Source organism: Rissa tridactyla, chromosome 3 (genome assembly GCF_028500815.1).
Source record: "Rissa tridactyla isolate bRisTri1 chromosome 3, bRisTri1.patW.cur.20221130, whole genome shotgun sequence".
NCBI lineage: Eukaryota > Metazoa > Chordata > Aves > Charadriiformes > Laridae > Rissa > Rissa tridactyla.
The window spans coordinates 86,617,471-86,633,406 of record NC_071468.1 but is presented as its reverse complement, the minus strand read 5'-3'; the positions used below and the strand labels follow the sequence as shown (position 1 = coordinate 86,633,406).

Below are 15,936 nucleotides of genomic sequence, written 5' to 3'. Positions count from 1 at the left end.
GAAATGGAAAGGAGCAGAGTGTTAATGATTGGATACAAAACCATACACTGGAATGTTAAAAGCCAAAACACTGCGTATGTAAATATGTTTAATGAGTACAATTGTTGATAGCAAACACTGGCTGTGTATGGCATATCCTTGTACTTACAGAATACATCTATATACACATTTATATAAGACTGAAAAGGCACTAGAGTTTCCCAAATAAAACACAAGTAAATTAACAATGTAAATCCAAACATGGAGGTTGGGGAATCTGTTTAGGGAGACTTGCTGCAAGGGAGACTTTGAAAATCACATGGGAAATTAGAAACCAGTCTCTCACTGATAGCCAGGGAATTCAAAAGTCCATCTCCCCTTCGTGTCTTCAAAATCTCCCTTAATATCCTGGTCAGATGCCAAGTAACGTATATAGTATGAGATTAAGGAATGTACAGTACTGCAGCAAACTACATAGCATTAAGCTTCTTATGAAACTGGAGAGCTTACTATAAAATCTGGCACTCCTGTTCCTGCTGTTCTTATAATTGTAGAAATAAATGGGTTCTTACAATACTGAGAATTTAAATACATTCCGGTGCAAGTAGCGCCCAAGAAATCTTGGCGCCATTTGTGGGAGAAGGTGCCATTGGAATAAGAGAGGGTGGCCACCCCTGGTGGCCAGCCTTTCATCTGCTTGTCCCAGAGTGACCCTTCTATTTTCATTTGACTGAAGCGTTTATGGTTTAAGAAAATATGGGGTTTTTTTTTAAATCTCTTGAAAAAAACGTCACTGGGGAATAACATGATATGAAGGAAACTTGATAAAACCAAGCTAAGATAGTATGCGTGTGTGGGAAAAAAAAAAGCTATGTAGAAATGAGTAGTAAAACTACCTGATGCGTAGGGTGTCTTTTAATGATTTTAGCTTTTTTGATTTCGTTGCCTTAGCTATGGAGGGTAGGCTGTGAGTGCAAGGTGAGCGTAGGTAGTTTTGCAGGTCATGATTTTAGCAGTTGTAAGAAACGCTGAGTATGTTTACATGACATTTATTTACGTTAGGAAATTAAAGCAACAACCAGCAGTCTTCAAACAACTGCGACATCTGCGTCACGAGCACTACGCATACAGTGGCAGATCAGTCAGTCCTGGGCAGATTTTGTGTCAGAAGATTCACTTTCCTTTTGGAGACACGAGTACTTTGGTCTAATTCTCAGGGCAGCTACACCTGTAAAAGACAACCACGTCTGCTGTGCAGGGAATAATGACTGTCATAATTGTGTGCAAAATCATGCGCGTGTTTGAAGTCCTGTTACCGCCGCACCCTTGCTGGGCTGTGTGGATGTAGGTGGAGAGCACATGGCAGCAGACCAACTGAATGACTGCGCTTTCTGAGACACCTCTGGTGCTCCTGTTATTGTAAAGGCCCCTGATTCCATTCAACCAATTCTTGCTTTCCTGAAATATTTCGTTACTTCCACGTTTACAGATTTTGCCTTTTTCATAAGGAGCATTTAAGCTGGCTGCCTGCTCTGCAGAAACTGCGATGGAGAGTTGGGACTTAACACTGCGTGCCCCCAGCTTCGGCTCTGTCTCCTCGCTCCTGCCCTGGAAGGTGCTGAGCCTGCCCTGGAAGGTGCTGAGCCTGCCCTAAGGGCATGGCAGGGTGCAGGGGAGATGGGTGCAGCGCGGAAGCAGAGGTGGCTAGGCGTACCGGGGTCTGCAATGGAGCTGCTCTCTTGTAGTGGAAGCACCTTTTTGCTTCATTCCAAAGTTTTTGGTATCCATAGCAATTCAGATATAAAGTCCTGACAATTGCTGTGTCACCTGTTGAGCACCTTTCTATTGTGCTTTTACTAAAAGTGGATGGACTGGTGCAATTACTTGTGGCTTTAGCAAGGACAAGAAGTTACAGGCTGCAACAGGTTCTCAGGCTGTACAGACCAGTAACGCCCAGACTACCGCAGAGAGAAGGGGCTTCTCCTGTAGTACCTTCAGCCTTTTTGTAGACACCTGACTGTCTTTGGATCATTTTCTCGAGAAACCTGTGCTCTCTCCCAGGAAATTCAACAGCAAAACTCCCACCGACCCAAATAAGCAGCTCCCAGGAGACCTCCCGTGTTTCCCAGAGAACTCGATTAGCATCGCAGAAAGTCCAGCTTTCGTTCATTCCTTAGTAGGTGTACATTGCAAGTCCTATTTTAAAAAGATAGTCAAAACAGCTGGGAAAGATTTCTGGGTTTTAAATGTGACCAAGACAAAGCACAAACCTGAAAGCTCTCCTGCACGGAGCTGTCAGTGCAGCGCTGCTAGGGCAGCACGCGTTTCGCAGCGTTAGCAAGCTTTAGCCAGCAATAACCTCGCCAGAGTGCTTCCCGGTACTGGATATTTTGTGTTTGTGATGACCATTTCCGACCTCGTCCTGCAAACACGCAAGTATTTGCATATTCTTTGTATTTACTGGTATTGAACGTGGTAAGTGTGCTGAGTTGAGAGATGTATGCGTGCGCGCAGGTGCTGAGAGAATTAGGATCTCAGGGGCACAAAATGGAGGATGCACCATATATAAGCAACTGGCAATTATAGTCACTTGTTAAAATAGTTTACAGTGGCCTGTGAGGCACAAGAAGGAACATAGCACAGCTTTAAAGAAGTATAAAATTTTAGATTGTATATCCTATATTTTGCTGAAATGTGAAACTTGCACAATTATTTATGCCACAGGTGAGTTGCATCTAATAAAAAAAAAAAATCCTGAAAAAAATCCTTCCAATTAAAACAATTCTGCATTTTCTTTCTGTTAGCCTATGAGCTGCTACTTTTGCTTAATGTCACAATGCTCTGTGACTACAGAAGTTGCATATATTTATGAAAAAATGGACCAGTATATCAAATTAAATAGAATGTATGCACCAGGGAATATTATTCTGGAGTACTTGTCGATGGCATGAGTGTCGATCCGCATGCTGACGTATCTCTGGTTTTTCCTCCTGCCTGAGCCCCTCTCAGACCCCAGCGCCAGCTGCACCATCATGCGGTCTTGTTTATCTCCGTTCTCGGACACGTAGTGCCCCAGTTCGTTCACATCCCCGTCGTTGAAACTGCCGTCCATCATCATGGGCCGAGGCTGAGGAAGGCTGCACGCACAGGGAAGCTGCGGACACAGGTAAGTGCAGGGTGGTTTTGAGTTGTGTCTAGATGTACGCAGACAGCCCTTTTCTCCCGACTTTTGTGGAGGGGGGCAAAGGAGGGGGACAAGCCTGGGGAATTCAGGCTACTGGGACGCAAAAGGGAGAATGAGAGGATGGAGCTGGGCAGCAGCTTTTTCCTTCTCCATTTTCATGCCTGCAAGATGCAGCGCAGTCAGGGAGAGAGCGCGGCTGTCTGTGGAAAAGCTCATTTGGCTTAAGGTTGTTGGACCTGTACCTTGAAGCTGAGAAAATCAGAGAAGAGGGCAGAGGGAAACCACAGGGAGGAGTGTACGAGGCTCGCCCCAATTGAAGAGAAGAGCTTAGGCTGAAATTTTGGGTGGTTATAATTTAGTGTAAGGAAGGCAGAAGGGAGAAGTTTGGACCATTGTGTAAGTTTAGACTCTGCCTGGGGAAAGGTAGGGGATGTCTGCTATGTTATCTCAAACCCAAAACACAGTATCCATCTGGTGCTATTCACAGGTTTGGATCTTCAGTATAAAAAAATATTTAAAGGTAAAATCCTAACGTAGGGGCAGTGGAGGACTATACGTAGAGGGAACTAGTGTCCTCAGACTCTGAAGAAAGAGCAGTGAGCTTGGGTGTGGGTTGGCTGTAACAAATCTTTATAACCCAAAATGCCTCACTGCTGGTGTCTCTTTACAGGCACCACATTCTCCCCAGGCAGCTGAGCGCAGCACGCTGCAGTTGCAAACTTCTGAACATTTCTAGACATTTGCCATACCTTTTCCCAGGGCATAAAGCTGCATTGGAGATAGAAAACCTCACCTTGTCACGCAGTTTCCTCTCCTTCCGCTCTTGCACCGTAGTCAGGTAATTCACTGCTGCGTATTCCAGCACCGAGAGGAAGACAAACACAAAACTGACCCACAGGTAAATGTCCACTGCTTTGATGTAGGAAACACGAGGCATGGAGGCGTTCACCCCAGTGATGATCGTGGACATGGTCAGCACGGTGGTTATCCCTGGGAATACACCAGCGGAGAAACTATAAGACACTTTCAAACCAGACTCTTCGTCACAAATACAGCTGTTGTTACAACTTCCTGACATCTGGATTTACCTTGCAGTATTGTCTTTCACATTTGAGTGATGGGTTTCACTGCCTGAGGAGGGTCCAGGCAGGCCCTGGTTTCTAACTGGGGTTTTCTTGTCTTTTTGGTGAAAACAGCTCTAGTTTTGGCTGGATGGTGTCACTAACCTGGTTCTTCCCCACACCACCAGTCTCCCACCCCATGGCCAGGCAGCAGCGCTTTGACCCTGTGCTGGCTGCACCCCATCTCCAGGCTCAGGACAGTCCCTGGAGGGGTATAAGTGCATTGAGTTGGACTCAGTGATCCTTATGGTCCCTTCCAACTCAACATATTCTATGAATCTATGATTCTGAGTATCTCAGCTTCTAGTTCAACCTCTCCACAAGATGGGCACAAACGAAGCCCATCTGCTGCTGCTTCCACCAGTTTCTCCAGGCCTGTGTTTTTCGTCTGCTTCTGGGAAGTCCTGCTTCATGGGAAGTCATGGAAGTCACCAGCTGGCTCTCATGCCTTCCCCGGTGCAGCAGCAGAGACTAATGGGGCCCCACAGGGCAATGCTGCCCCACGTTACACCATGGGTGAGCACAATGAACATGTCAGCAAGGGCAGGAGCTCCTGTAGTTCAGTGTTACCCTGGCTCTGAGGGATGCACTCTGTGGCCCTCTTATTTCAGGGGCTAATTATGTCATATTAATGATCCCTTTGAAAGTTGAAATGGTGTATGTATGTAAGCACAAAGGACTGTATTCACAGGAATATTTAGGTGCTAAAAAGTACTTCTAAAGGCAGTGCCTGCACCTTCTGAAAAGCCATGGCCCAAACCCTTTTAATGGTGTCTCAAGGCAATGGATGCTGTTTCTAAACACAGACATGGATAACTGCCTCATTGCCTCTATATATCCACTCCACTGAGGAATACGATTTTGACAATAAATACAATCCTGAGGTGTGTTGCCTGGAATAAGCAGAAGCCAGCTTGGGCTCAAAGTCTGCAAAAACATAAACAGCACTTTGCTAAGGGCAAAGCATCCGCTTTAGAAGAATATTTATGTCCATAGCATAGTTCTGCTCCCATGGTGACTCCTCTGACATATGGCTTCATCTATCTGAAAGATACCACAAAAGGGGAAGCTGAATCCCTCGCATTGCACTGTAAACTCATTTAACAAGTTGAACCGCAGAGCTCAGCTGACTGTGTTACCTCCACCCTCCCTCCTTTAGTAAAATTCAATAAATCGAGATTTTGTCGGGGCTGCTAATACTGATTTTCACCTTCTCGCTCACTGGAGTCACTGAAGGATACTGGCACTTTGGCTTTATATGTGCCCTGTCTCTGTTAAAATCAATAAAAGCTGAACAGGACGTTTGCCCTCTGATTTGTACCACGTGCAACTAGTGCTTTTGCAAGCAGGGAAAGCAATCCACTTGGCACTGCAGGGCAGATGGAGAGTTTGTACCATGGCCAGTCCCCCACAGGGGACACACACGTGTGGCATAGCTGATTTCCATGCCACGAGGCAATGCGGGGGCAGAGTATAGCACAGGGGATTTTGTCTTGATGGTCAAGGCCACAGTTGTAGCAGTTGTCTCTTAGGTCTGCTGACTACAAGATTGTTTTTACCTAAAGGGACTCTGGCAGGAACTGCTCGGCGATCAATCCAGAACGACACCCAAGACAACATCACCATGAGGGTGGCAGGGAAATAGGTTTGGAGCAGGAAGAAGAAGATGTGTCGGCGTAAAGTGAAGTTTATATAGAGGCGATTGTACCACCCTGTATAACAGAGAGAAGGAAAAAGAGAAGTCACATCAACATCAAACTACTTTCAGATAAGGTGATGTTGCATCAGGGGAACAGCCCCTCCTTTGCATTTAGAAAAACACAGGTAACGACGACAGATCATTGATCTTTACAGAAAAGACTCCTTACTGAACCAACTATCAAAGTGTCTCTTAGGACCACATCTTCCAGAGAAGATAATATAACCTGTGCACCTGGAGAGTTTAATTCATGTTAGGGCTTGGTGTGATCTTGAAGAGGGATTGCCTTTCAAGACTACGCAACCATCAAGATGGAAGGCTGTCAGGGCCAGCAGCCTCAGCATGGAAGAGAGGCAGGTCTGATGGGCCACAGGGAGACCTCCCAGGGGACAATCCCCCATGGCCAAGGTTGAGAGGAATGATTTGCACTCCTCCCAGCCCACTCTCTGCCAAGCACTCCAGTACCCACCTGTGCTGCTGTAAAAGGCGAGCTTCGTTGTGGTGTGAAACTCCTGGATCAGGAACTGGGAGAGTGATATCCTCTCATCTGTTTTTAGGGAATCGTTCCCATTCTTCCAGTAGAGCATGAGATCATCTTCAGTGTAGGCATCTATGGGAGCAGAGTAAACCTCAGTGCGGTGCATTGAGCCAGCTGCTATCGCGCCCACGACCCAAGGTGTGCCCACACACCTTCCAGGCTACCTGTGAGTTCCTGGCTGAAAAGGCCAAATGCCACTGCCCGGCTGAGAGCCGTGCCAATGGTGGGCATGGTTGTGGCAAGGAGTGGACTAGTTCATTGTTACAGCCCTCAGGCCTGATGCCTGGTGCTTTTTGTAAATCCTTCTGTTTCTCTAATCATAATTTTGGACGCATAGTCCATGCATCAGGTAACCCACCGCATCAGAACTTGAAAAACTGTCCTTATGATCATCCTAAAATCAGAAGCAAAGGAAAGGAGACTTAGAGGAAAGAACCTGCTTGGGGTAATGGGGGGAACGGGCTATTAATAGTCTGCGGTGTGTGGGAGCACAAATTCTTGGGTAAATTTTCTGCCTGTGATGCACACATGAACATTACAGGTCTTTGTTTTTTAATACATGTGGAAATATAGTAAAGTTAATCCTTTCAGATGGGGTTTAGTAACAACTATTCCCACAGAGTGAGAAAAAAATCACACATGAATATATTAAAACAGAATTAAGATTATAATTCCTTAATGTAGGATTAAGAAGGAGAAGAAAAAAAGCCTCCTAAAAAGCTAAAAGTTTGTAGTATCTCTGTACGAAATCCAGCCAATTTGTGCCTGTGTCATACTTGGGACAAAGGAGCTACAAGTGGGTATAAGCTGGATTTATCTCTCATAGGCATAAGAAACGTAAGAGGAAGGTGATTAATGTCGCTGCCCCGTCATGGCATCTACACCACAGATGAGCAGATGGTGCACATGAGGGGCACAGCGACATTTATTTATGTGTTTGAGGGCACCTGGGCCAGCAGGTGCTGCTGGGGACAGCCAACCTGCAGGCAAGCAGCTTGAGGTCCTCTGAGGACAGGGTGGCAGTGGGGCAGCCTGGCTGGCTTTTGGGGCCACTGGCATGACAGCGCTCACAGCTGTTTAAAAACACTGCACTGTTGGAAACATCATCTACTTGATGTGAAAAAATATGGGCAGGAAATTTTTCTTAGTGTTGAATTCTGCTGACTTTGGTTAGAGCTCCCATGAATGTAGGAGCAGGTTCATTGTTGGTGGAATTATTGATTTACTTAAACAAGTTTGGGTGCCCATGAGGTGCAGCCATCGGCTCCCCTATGCCTCCCCTGTACTTACAGCTTTCAATCTCCAGGGAGCACGTCTGTGTGTCCAGGGGAAAGCGACTAAAATCCATGTTGCACATTGCTGTTACTGTAACTCTAGGAATAATAAAGACCACCCCATTAAAAACTTGTCTTTTCACGTGACTGAAAAATAGTAAAGCTGAAAGGTTCTTTTTTTTTATGACGTAACTATCTAGACAGTAGCAGTCCACTGAAAACAAGTACCTTCCATTCAGCTAAAGCCATTCCACTTAAGGTAAAGCCATTTCTTCAGCAAACTAGCGTTAGAAAAGATGACTGGAAAGTCAGGCCACCACAAATTGCTACTAGAGGACAAAAATAATGGAGAAGAAAATGGGACAGAGCAGCAAGGGCACTTTTTCCTCTTTGACTGTCAGCAAATTTCTCTCTGCAGAGATCTGTGCTTTCAACAGATGCTTTGTACGATAAAATAATTTACATTTACCAAAGCCATCCTAGTGCCATGAGAGGTGCAGGTAATTTATCAACATACTGTGCATTTTCAGCTGCTCAATGAGAACCCAGTGATCACACCTGGGTATCAGCCACCAGAGGGCACAGGCAGTGCCTCGCGTTAGGGCTGGAGTTGGTATGCAGCAGAGACCACTGAAATGCTCTGCCCCATCAATCAAAAGCTCTGGTCTTGCTATAGTCCGATTATCTCATCTTTAATAGCATAATTTTGTGTTTGAACTGGAAACATCCATAAATCTTGACTCAGCTGGCTTGAACTCTAGAGAAGTAAATGAAAATAGAAGTATAAATCATAATGGGGAAAGAATTAATGAATTATAGCAGGGCTAATGTTAGACAGACATCTGTCACGTAATGATAAAAGTAAAGTGCAGTCTCTTGTGTTAGTCCTTCTGCATGTGCAGGTTCCCGTTGATGTTACTGTCCTATCTGAACTTAGTCTTTGAGTGGAAGTGCGTGGCTCAGATTTGTTGTTTAGGTGCCAGTGAGGTCTACAGTGGTTTCCAAAACAAAAGAAGACAAAGTCTGGCAAAGAACTTTAAAAAGGCAGACACCAATGAAAAATACAATCTACAGGCAAAGGCACTCAGCAGAGGCAGGCAGGCAGAAATGACCCGTTTGCTCTTAAGGGGAGATCTGCATTCATACTTCTCCTGCATTCATAAAGCACTCCAACCTGCAATCACCACTGAATAAACTAATGAAACTCTGTCAATTTGCTGTTTAAGACATTCACCACCATTTTGTACAGGACCATTGTTTAAGCAGAAGACTGTGCGTGGCAGGGTCTGAGTAGTTTCGTATTCTTCTGTTCCCTCTTCTTTAGACAACCATAAATGCTTGCAACGCAGATTGGTATCATGCAGATAAATGAAAGAGTATATAGCATGCATGCTATAGCTGAACATTATATCATTTTATTGTCCTTTTTTTCTTGTACTAAGGACCTGAGCAAACTTTGCAAAGACCTAAGGAACACCTGAACCTTGTCTAATATGCTGAGTGAAGAAAAAGTTTTAATAATGAGAAGGTAGGCACTGTTCAGGCAGTGAATTCCAATCAACAGTAAGATAAAGATATCAGAGAACACGAAAATTCTTGTCAAACTGATACCCCACAAGGAATCAAGCATTGCTTTGCTTGCCTTCCTTTCATAAAATCATAAAACACCTTGGCAAGCTAGAAGTTGATCTCCTCACCATGTGGCAGGCTAAGCTCTACTTCTGCCGCTCCTAAGGTTGCTAACGTGCCCTTGAAGACCTCCACAGCCTTCCCAAGCAATGTGTTCTGCACCCTTATCACTAGTTAAATCTATGCATCTTGCTGATACTGACCTTCTATCAGTCAGACTTTCCTTCTTTTTTGTCCTTCAGAATACATTATCACCTGTTGCTTTGTTTATTTATCATATAATTTGCTATTTCATTGCTGTGGAGGTGATGTCGACATTCTTGCATCAGAATATTGTACAGCAATTTCCTCTCTAATAGGTTTTTATCTGTCATTTGGCAATACTTGTTTTCTAACTGAATGGAGCTGCAGCCAAGAAAAACAGAAGCACCAATTTAAGTTGCTTTTGGAGATTGACTGGTGCTCCTCACTTAGCATCTCCAAGTATGGAAGTGTTACTTCTTAGAAAGAAAAAAAATCCTGGTTTCATAATGTTCAGACTTAGCTGAGCAATGTTCCTCTCAAAGCTGATTGACCAGTTGGAAAATAAGGAAGAAATCCAGGGTTGGGATCATCCCTCATGCTAGAGGACAAAACAAAGTTTACCCAAAATGTCCCCTTCAGGGAGCTTTCATGCATGTCACATGAAATGTGAGCAAAAAGCAGGAAGAGTTGAAGTCACATGTTTGGGTTGCTCTAGCCGTACATGTGCGTCACCAGGAGCTGTACACCCTTGCTCTGAAACGTGCCACTTCATCTGCTGAAGGGTGTTCCATCTGTTCTGTTGCTTATCATAAAGCTAAAGTTGCACTCAGTATAATTTATTTTTCTTCATAGTTACCTGTAAGAATAGAATTTGCATAATTTGCTAGGCCCAGAGACTTTGTTGTATAGTGAAGTGGATAACTATAGCCGCTCTGGACTTCTGTTTATTACCAGACGTTGCCCTCTTCCTTAGCTTGTGCCTTGCCTCTTCCACAGTGCCCAGCAGGGATAGCAGCTTGCTGGTCCCCGGTGAGCTGCCCTGAGGGACTGCCGCATCTGGCCACAGCTTCCCAACAGCAGGAGCAGAGGCTAACCATGCACACAAGGTGAAGGGACCCTGGTGGAATCAGCAACGTGTGGAATTTGGATAATGAGGTGAAGTCTCTGTGCTCAAAGAGCAATTAAGACTGGCTTTGCTATCTCTTGTGCAACCCAGGGGAGTGAAGGCTTGTCTGGCTATCACAGGATACATAAATAACGGGGTAGTCTTGGGGAGCCAGGACAGCCCTGCTTTTCGTCAGCAGAGACAGTAAAATCAAGATAACAGAGACTTTGTGTAGCTCTTTGTTTCCTTGAGAGTCTCCCATGCCTGGTAATTGACCTTTGCCTCATTACCTGTGAAATGCATATTAAAGCTGACACCCCTGTATATGCTAATGAAGATTTTAGAGATCATGCTAAACATCTATGACTATAGCACTCGTCTCTCCACCCAAATCATACTACACGTCACCTAGGGGAGGGAAACCTTGTAATTTTGGGGATAAAAGGGTGGAGAAAATCACTGTTAAATTGGGAGTGAAGAAACTTGATACCTGACGGACGAGTCGACGGGCTGCGTTCTCTTCCTCCACGCCAGGCAGGGACGCCTTTCTGGGTAAGCGCTGCGCCTTTCACCCTCTGGTGAATGTTACCCCGGGTTGTTGTACTATCGTTATTTTTGCTAGCAATATTAACCTTAAGTAATTAGCGCTATTGTAGTCAGTGAATTTATCAACGGCAATCTCGAATCTGCAACTGTTGCTCTCAATAAAGTAACTAATTTCGATTATTTGTGAATCTGATTCAGTGAAAGTCCTTTGGTGGGACTCTGATAGTAAATCAGTGAAAGTCCTGGGACTCTGACAGACAAATATCGAAACTACAGTCCTTTTAACGCAACACAACGTTGGCAAATTGAAACAGAAATCGGCTTCCCGCAACAGGCACCTACCGAACTTGCACAGGGACTCAGATGTTGGCACATTCATTCTCTTTTATGTGGGTTTTTTTTTTTTTAGTATGAAGTCATGCAAAAACGCAATACAGGAATCAGTTACTCAGCTTTCTCTCTCACCCCACTAATAGCTCACATTGACCAAATGCAGCTTTACCTGAGGCTATAAAGTACCTTCCCATCTGGCTGGACCCGCAGCATGACGTTGTCTGTGGTGGTGTCATGGATGAAGGAACGCTTGGAGTGGACAAAGAACATGTCGGGGACCCAAATCTTCTTCACCAGCCTGCCGTCAAAGGTCATGCTTTGGTTGTTGGTGCTGGGGAAAGACAGCCTCTCGTCTTTCCAGTAGTGCCTCAGATACAGCGTCATGGTGAAGTCCTGCAACAAAAAGGCTTGTGTCACAACTTACACTTTATCGGCATAGCAGTGATTTCTCCTCTCTGGGACAAACCACAAGCTGTGAAGCACCATTCCTGAAAGCACATCCACTCCCTGAGCTGCAGGGGACACAACCGACACAACAGTCAGCATGGGTTTGTGAAGGGCAGGTCATGCCTATCAAACCTAATATCCTTCTATGATAAGGTGACCCACTCAGTGGATGAGGGAAAAGCTGTGGATGTTATCTACTTGGATTTTTGCAAAGCTTTTGACACTGTTTCCCACAGCATTCTCCTGGAGAAACTGGCTGCTCATGGCCTGGACAGGTGTACTCTTCGCTGGGTAAAAAACTGGCTGGATGGCCGTGCCCAGAGAGTGGTGGCAAATGGAGTTAAATCCAGTTGGTGTCCAGTCACAAGTGGTGTCCCCCAGGGCTCGGTGCTGGGGCCGGTTCTCTTTAATATCTTTATCAATGATCTGGATGAAGGGATCGAGTGCACCCTCAGTAAGTTCGCAGATGACACTAAACTGGGCGGGCGTGTTGATCTGCTTGAGGGTTGGTTGGCTCTGCAGAGGGATCTGGACAGGCTGGACCGATGGGCTGAGACCAATGGTATGAGGTTCAACAAGGCCAAATGCCGGGTCCTGCACTTGGGTCACAACAACCCCATGCAGCGCTACAGGATTGGGGCAGAGTGGCTCGAAAGCAGCCCGACAGAAAAGGACTTGGGAGTGTTGGTTGATAGCCGGCTGAATATGAGCCAGCAGTGTGCCCAGGTGGCCAAGAAGGCCAACAGCATCCTAGCCTGTATCAGGAATAGTGTGGTGAGCCGGACTAGGGAAGTGATCATCCCCCTGTACTCGGCACTGGTGAGGCCCCACCTCGAGTACTGCGTTCAGTTTTGGGTCCCTCGCTACAAGAGGGACATTGAGGTGTTGGAGCGTGTCCAGAGAAGGGCTACAAAGCTGCTGAGGGGTCTGGAGGACAAACCTTATGAAGAACGACTGAGGGAGCTGGGGTTGTTTAGCCCGGAGAAGAGGAGGCTGAGGGGAGACCTTATCACCCTCTACAACTACCTGAAAGGAGGTTGTAGAGAGATGGGGGCTGACCTCTTCTCCCTGGTGACAAGTGATAGGACGAGGGGAAACGGGTTCAAGTTACGTCAGGGGAGGTTTAGATTAGATATTAGGAAACATTTTTTCACTGAAAGGGTTATTAAACATTGGAATAGGCTGCCCAGGGAGGTGGTGGATTCACCATCCCTGGAGGTGCTTAAAAAAAGGGTAGATGGGGCACTGAGGGACATGGTTTAGAAGTGGCTCTTGTCAGGGTAGGCTAAAGGTTGGACTCGATGATCTTAAAGGTCCCTTCCAACCTCAACAATTCTATGATTCTATGGCTGCAGCTTGGTTATTCCCCAGGTCAGACTGACTTCCTGGGTTCGGAAATCAGAGACCATCCAGGTGGCGAATCCACCTCTGAAGTGCAAATGTTGCATTTTGGTGTCTGCGAGCCACTCCAGGGACTAAAAGGCAGACATGTCGAGGCAGTGGTAGGTGGAGAGTGCTGCCGACTGCTTAATTCCCTCAACCACAAGATGCTGCATTTATGGAGCCATCAGTGAAGAAGTATTTGCTGCCTGCGTTGCCCTCCACGCTGCTCTGGCAACTGCCTTCCCCCAGGCAGCTGGAAGGCCGTGCTGCAGTGGGAGCTCTTCCTCCAGCACAGCCACTGAAATCTTTTTGACTCAGAATTTGACCCAAATGGGGTTTTTTTGCTCTTTCTCCCCACATATTTTATTCTTCGATCCGAGTCACACTCCTTCTCTTTGAGCTCTGTTGTACTGGAGTCAGACCCCAGAGGCACGTACACTTGGGTTTGCCTTTTTCCTTATTTCAAAGGAAGCCCTCACGTATCTCGAGATAAGTTCATGCACAAGTGTTTATAAGCACGCTGTCTTTGAGTGTAGTGTAACATACTGCCTATAAACTAAGGGAAGTGTCTAAGACTGACCAGTCTGCCTTGGTGTCTAGGGTAGAGGAAGTCAGATGGGCTTGGGGTCGTTTTTTTGAAACCATTTGACATTTTCATTTCTTTTTTCCACAATAATTTCCCAGCATTTTGAAATATGGGGGTTTCTGCAGTCTTTTTTCAGTAGAAGTTATTTGTTAATTGCAGCTTGTGCTATTATTATACTAGAGGCCAATATATTCTTGAAAATGCTTTATATCGCATCTGAAGCTCTGAAGCTCCCAAAGCCACTGACCATGTAGTTTCTTCTTTTTAATTTGATCCATTCTACAGTGTTCTTTCTTTAACATCCTTTCCCTGTATTCAAATTTAAAGAAGATCTCTCTGGGGAACCTCTTACATCGACTCCTGTGTGTTAATGTGTCCTTTAAACAGTAATAAATGGACAGCTATTTATTCTTCAGCAAGAACTCAATGCCTCACTTTTTTGCATAAAATTATATTTATGGTTGCTGTGGAACAAACCAAGTATTGTCAGCTTTCATTAGGAAAGATTTATTAATACTAGTTTTAGGCTATTAAACTAACCACAGTATTTTACAACGCATCATCTGAAAATGCCCTAAGCAACAACCATATAATATCTTGCGCTTCTTTTGGTCTGTTTCTCAGAGACACTATTAGCTCCCATTATGTTTGCAAATGAATTCCCAGTCCTAGGTAACAATCTGTTTTTTCCCTTTTTCTCATCTTTCCTCCAGATAAAACAGCTGCCTCACACATCCTGTAAAAGTTCCATTAATTTCAGGGTCAGTGGCCCATAATAGATATTTATAAATTTTTAAATTAATTGGACAAAAAGAATCTGATTTGTGACATCCTAATTAAGTTTTATAATGTCCTCTATTATTTTACCACTTTCTCACAAATAGTTAGAAAGTAGGAGAAGAAAAGGAAAGAGTGATATATCTAACTCCTCAAGCTTAAATTTAGTACAGAGTGAATATCTCTGTCACTGACGTCTCTTCATTTAAAAAGCAAGCAATGATCTTGCAAAGCATCATGGCCTTTTCCTATAAAGCTGCACAAGTTAAAAAGAATTGATTCTGACAATATAAATTCTTCTCTATCGTTATTTTGCAAGCAGCCAAAATTGACCCTGAATATTTGTTTTACCCGAGGCCGTTCAGTGCTTTTCCCATGTTGCTGGGTGCTGCAGCATGATGTTACACGAGGAGCAGGGGCAGTATTCAAAAGCCAGGGGAAGTTTTTCAAAATCATAATACTTGCTTAAAAAATTAGTGGGTTTGTTGTTTGGTTTTTTTTTACTTTAAAATACTCTATGTTAAGTTCTTCCCCTTTGCTTTCAAGTCCCGAGGCTTTTCAGGGCCCCTCTGGGCACCTTCACAAGCTATCATCTCCTCAACAAGAAGGGCTGACACCATCCCAAGAGAGGCAAAACTTTGGAGTCCCCACAGCTGGTGCTCAGGGTGCCAAGAGCACCAGAGGCAGGGGGGACAACTGGGGCCTCCCTGGGGTTGGGGAGAATGTGGACCCTGATGTGCCTCAGCATTGCATCCCTGCCGTACCCTCCAAGTGGTCAGCTGACTGCAGATATCCCAGCCCGCTCAAAAGCCGGAATAGCTGCAGTGAGATGAGCCCAGCATGCAACCGGGGTGGCTGCCGAACACCAGCTGTGCTGCCACACAGCCATGTTCCTGGGTTGGACACGGGTGGAGGATGGGCACAGGCTTCTTAACCCTGTGGCTGTTAATTAGGAGCACAGAGAAGTTGGCGTTTCCTTTGAAAGCTTTAGAGCTGTTTGATACATTTGTTGAGAGAGCAAAGCATTTTGAAATGTATTCTGTATTGGGAAGTGATTTATTTTTTTTTTGCTCTTCCAAAGCAAAAGCTGAGCTGCTGAGGGACTCTGGGGATGCTCTAACAGGGTAGGTCTTTCAAGCTCTGGGTTTTGAAAGGGTGAATAACATTGGAGCGGGTCTTGCAATGTACACAAAGGGGCAATCTCCCGTTCCCCTTCTGTGCTCCTGCTCTCCTGCACAGGCTGTTGTTTACATGTCATGTATGCATGTAAAATCTTTCCATGGAAAATCTCCTGTAGAAATCATACCTTAC

At 45.1% G+C, this 15,936-nt stretch overlaps 1 protein-coding gene across 1 annotated transcript in view; it reads right to left on the bottom strand.

The window, feature by feature from the left end:
* Nucleotides 1–2,845: 2,845 nt before the first annotated feature.
* LOC128907526 (gamma-aminobutyric acid receptor subunit rho-1-like) overlaps nucleotides 2,846–15,936 on the bottom strand; it is a 42,535-nt gene continuing 29,444 nt past the window's right edge. Inside the window, exons 5-10 of the mRNA XM_054196484.1 lie at nucleotides 11,602–11,825; nucleotides 7,812–7,894; nucleotides 6,453–6,593; nucleotides 5,844–5,996; nucleotides 3,957–4,153; nucleotides 2,846–3,133 (exon numbers count right to left, since the gene is read on the bottom strand). Coding sequence (XP_054052459.1) covers nucleotides 2,846–3,133; nucleotides 3,957–4,153; nucleotides 5,844–5,996; nucleotides 6,453–6,593; nucleotides 7,812–7,894; nucleotides 11,602–11,825 — 1,086 coding nt within the window. The remainder of the gene's footprint in view (nucleotides 3,134–3,956; nucleotides 4,154–5,843; nucleotides 5,997–6,452; nucleotides 6,594–7,811; nucleotides 7,895–11,601; nucleotides 11,826–15,936) is intronic.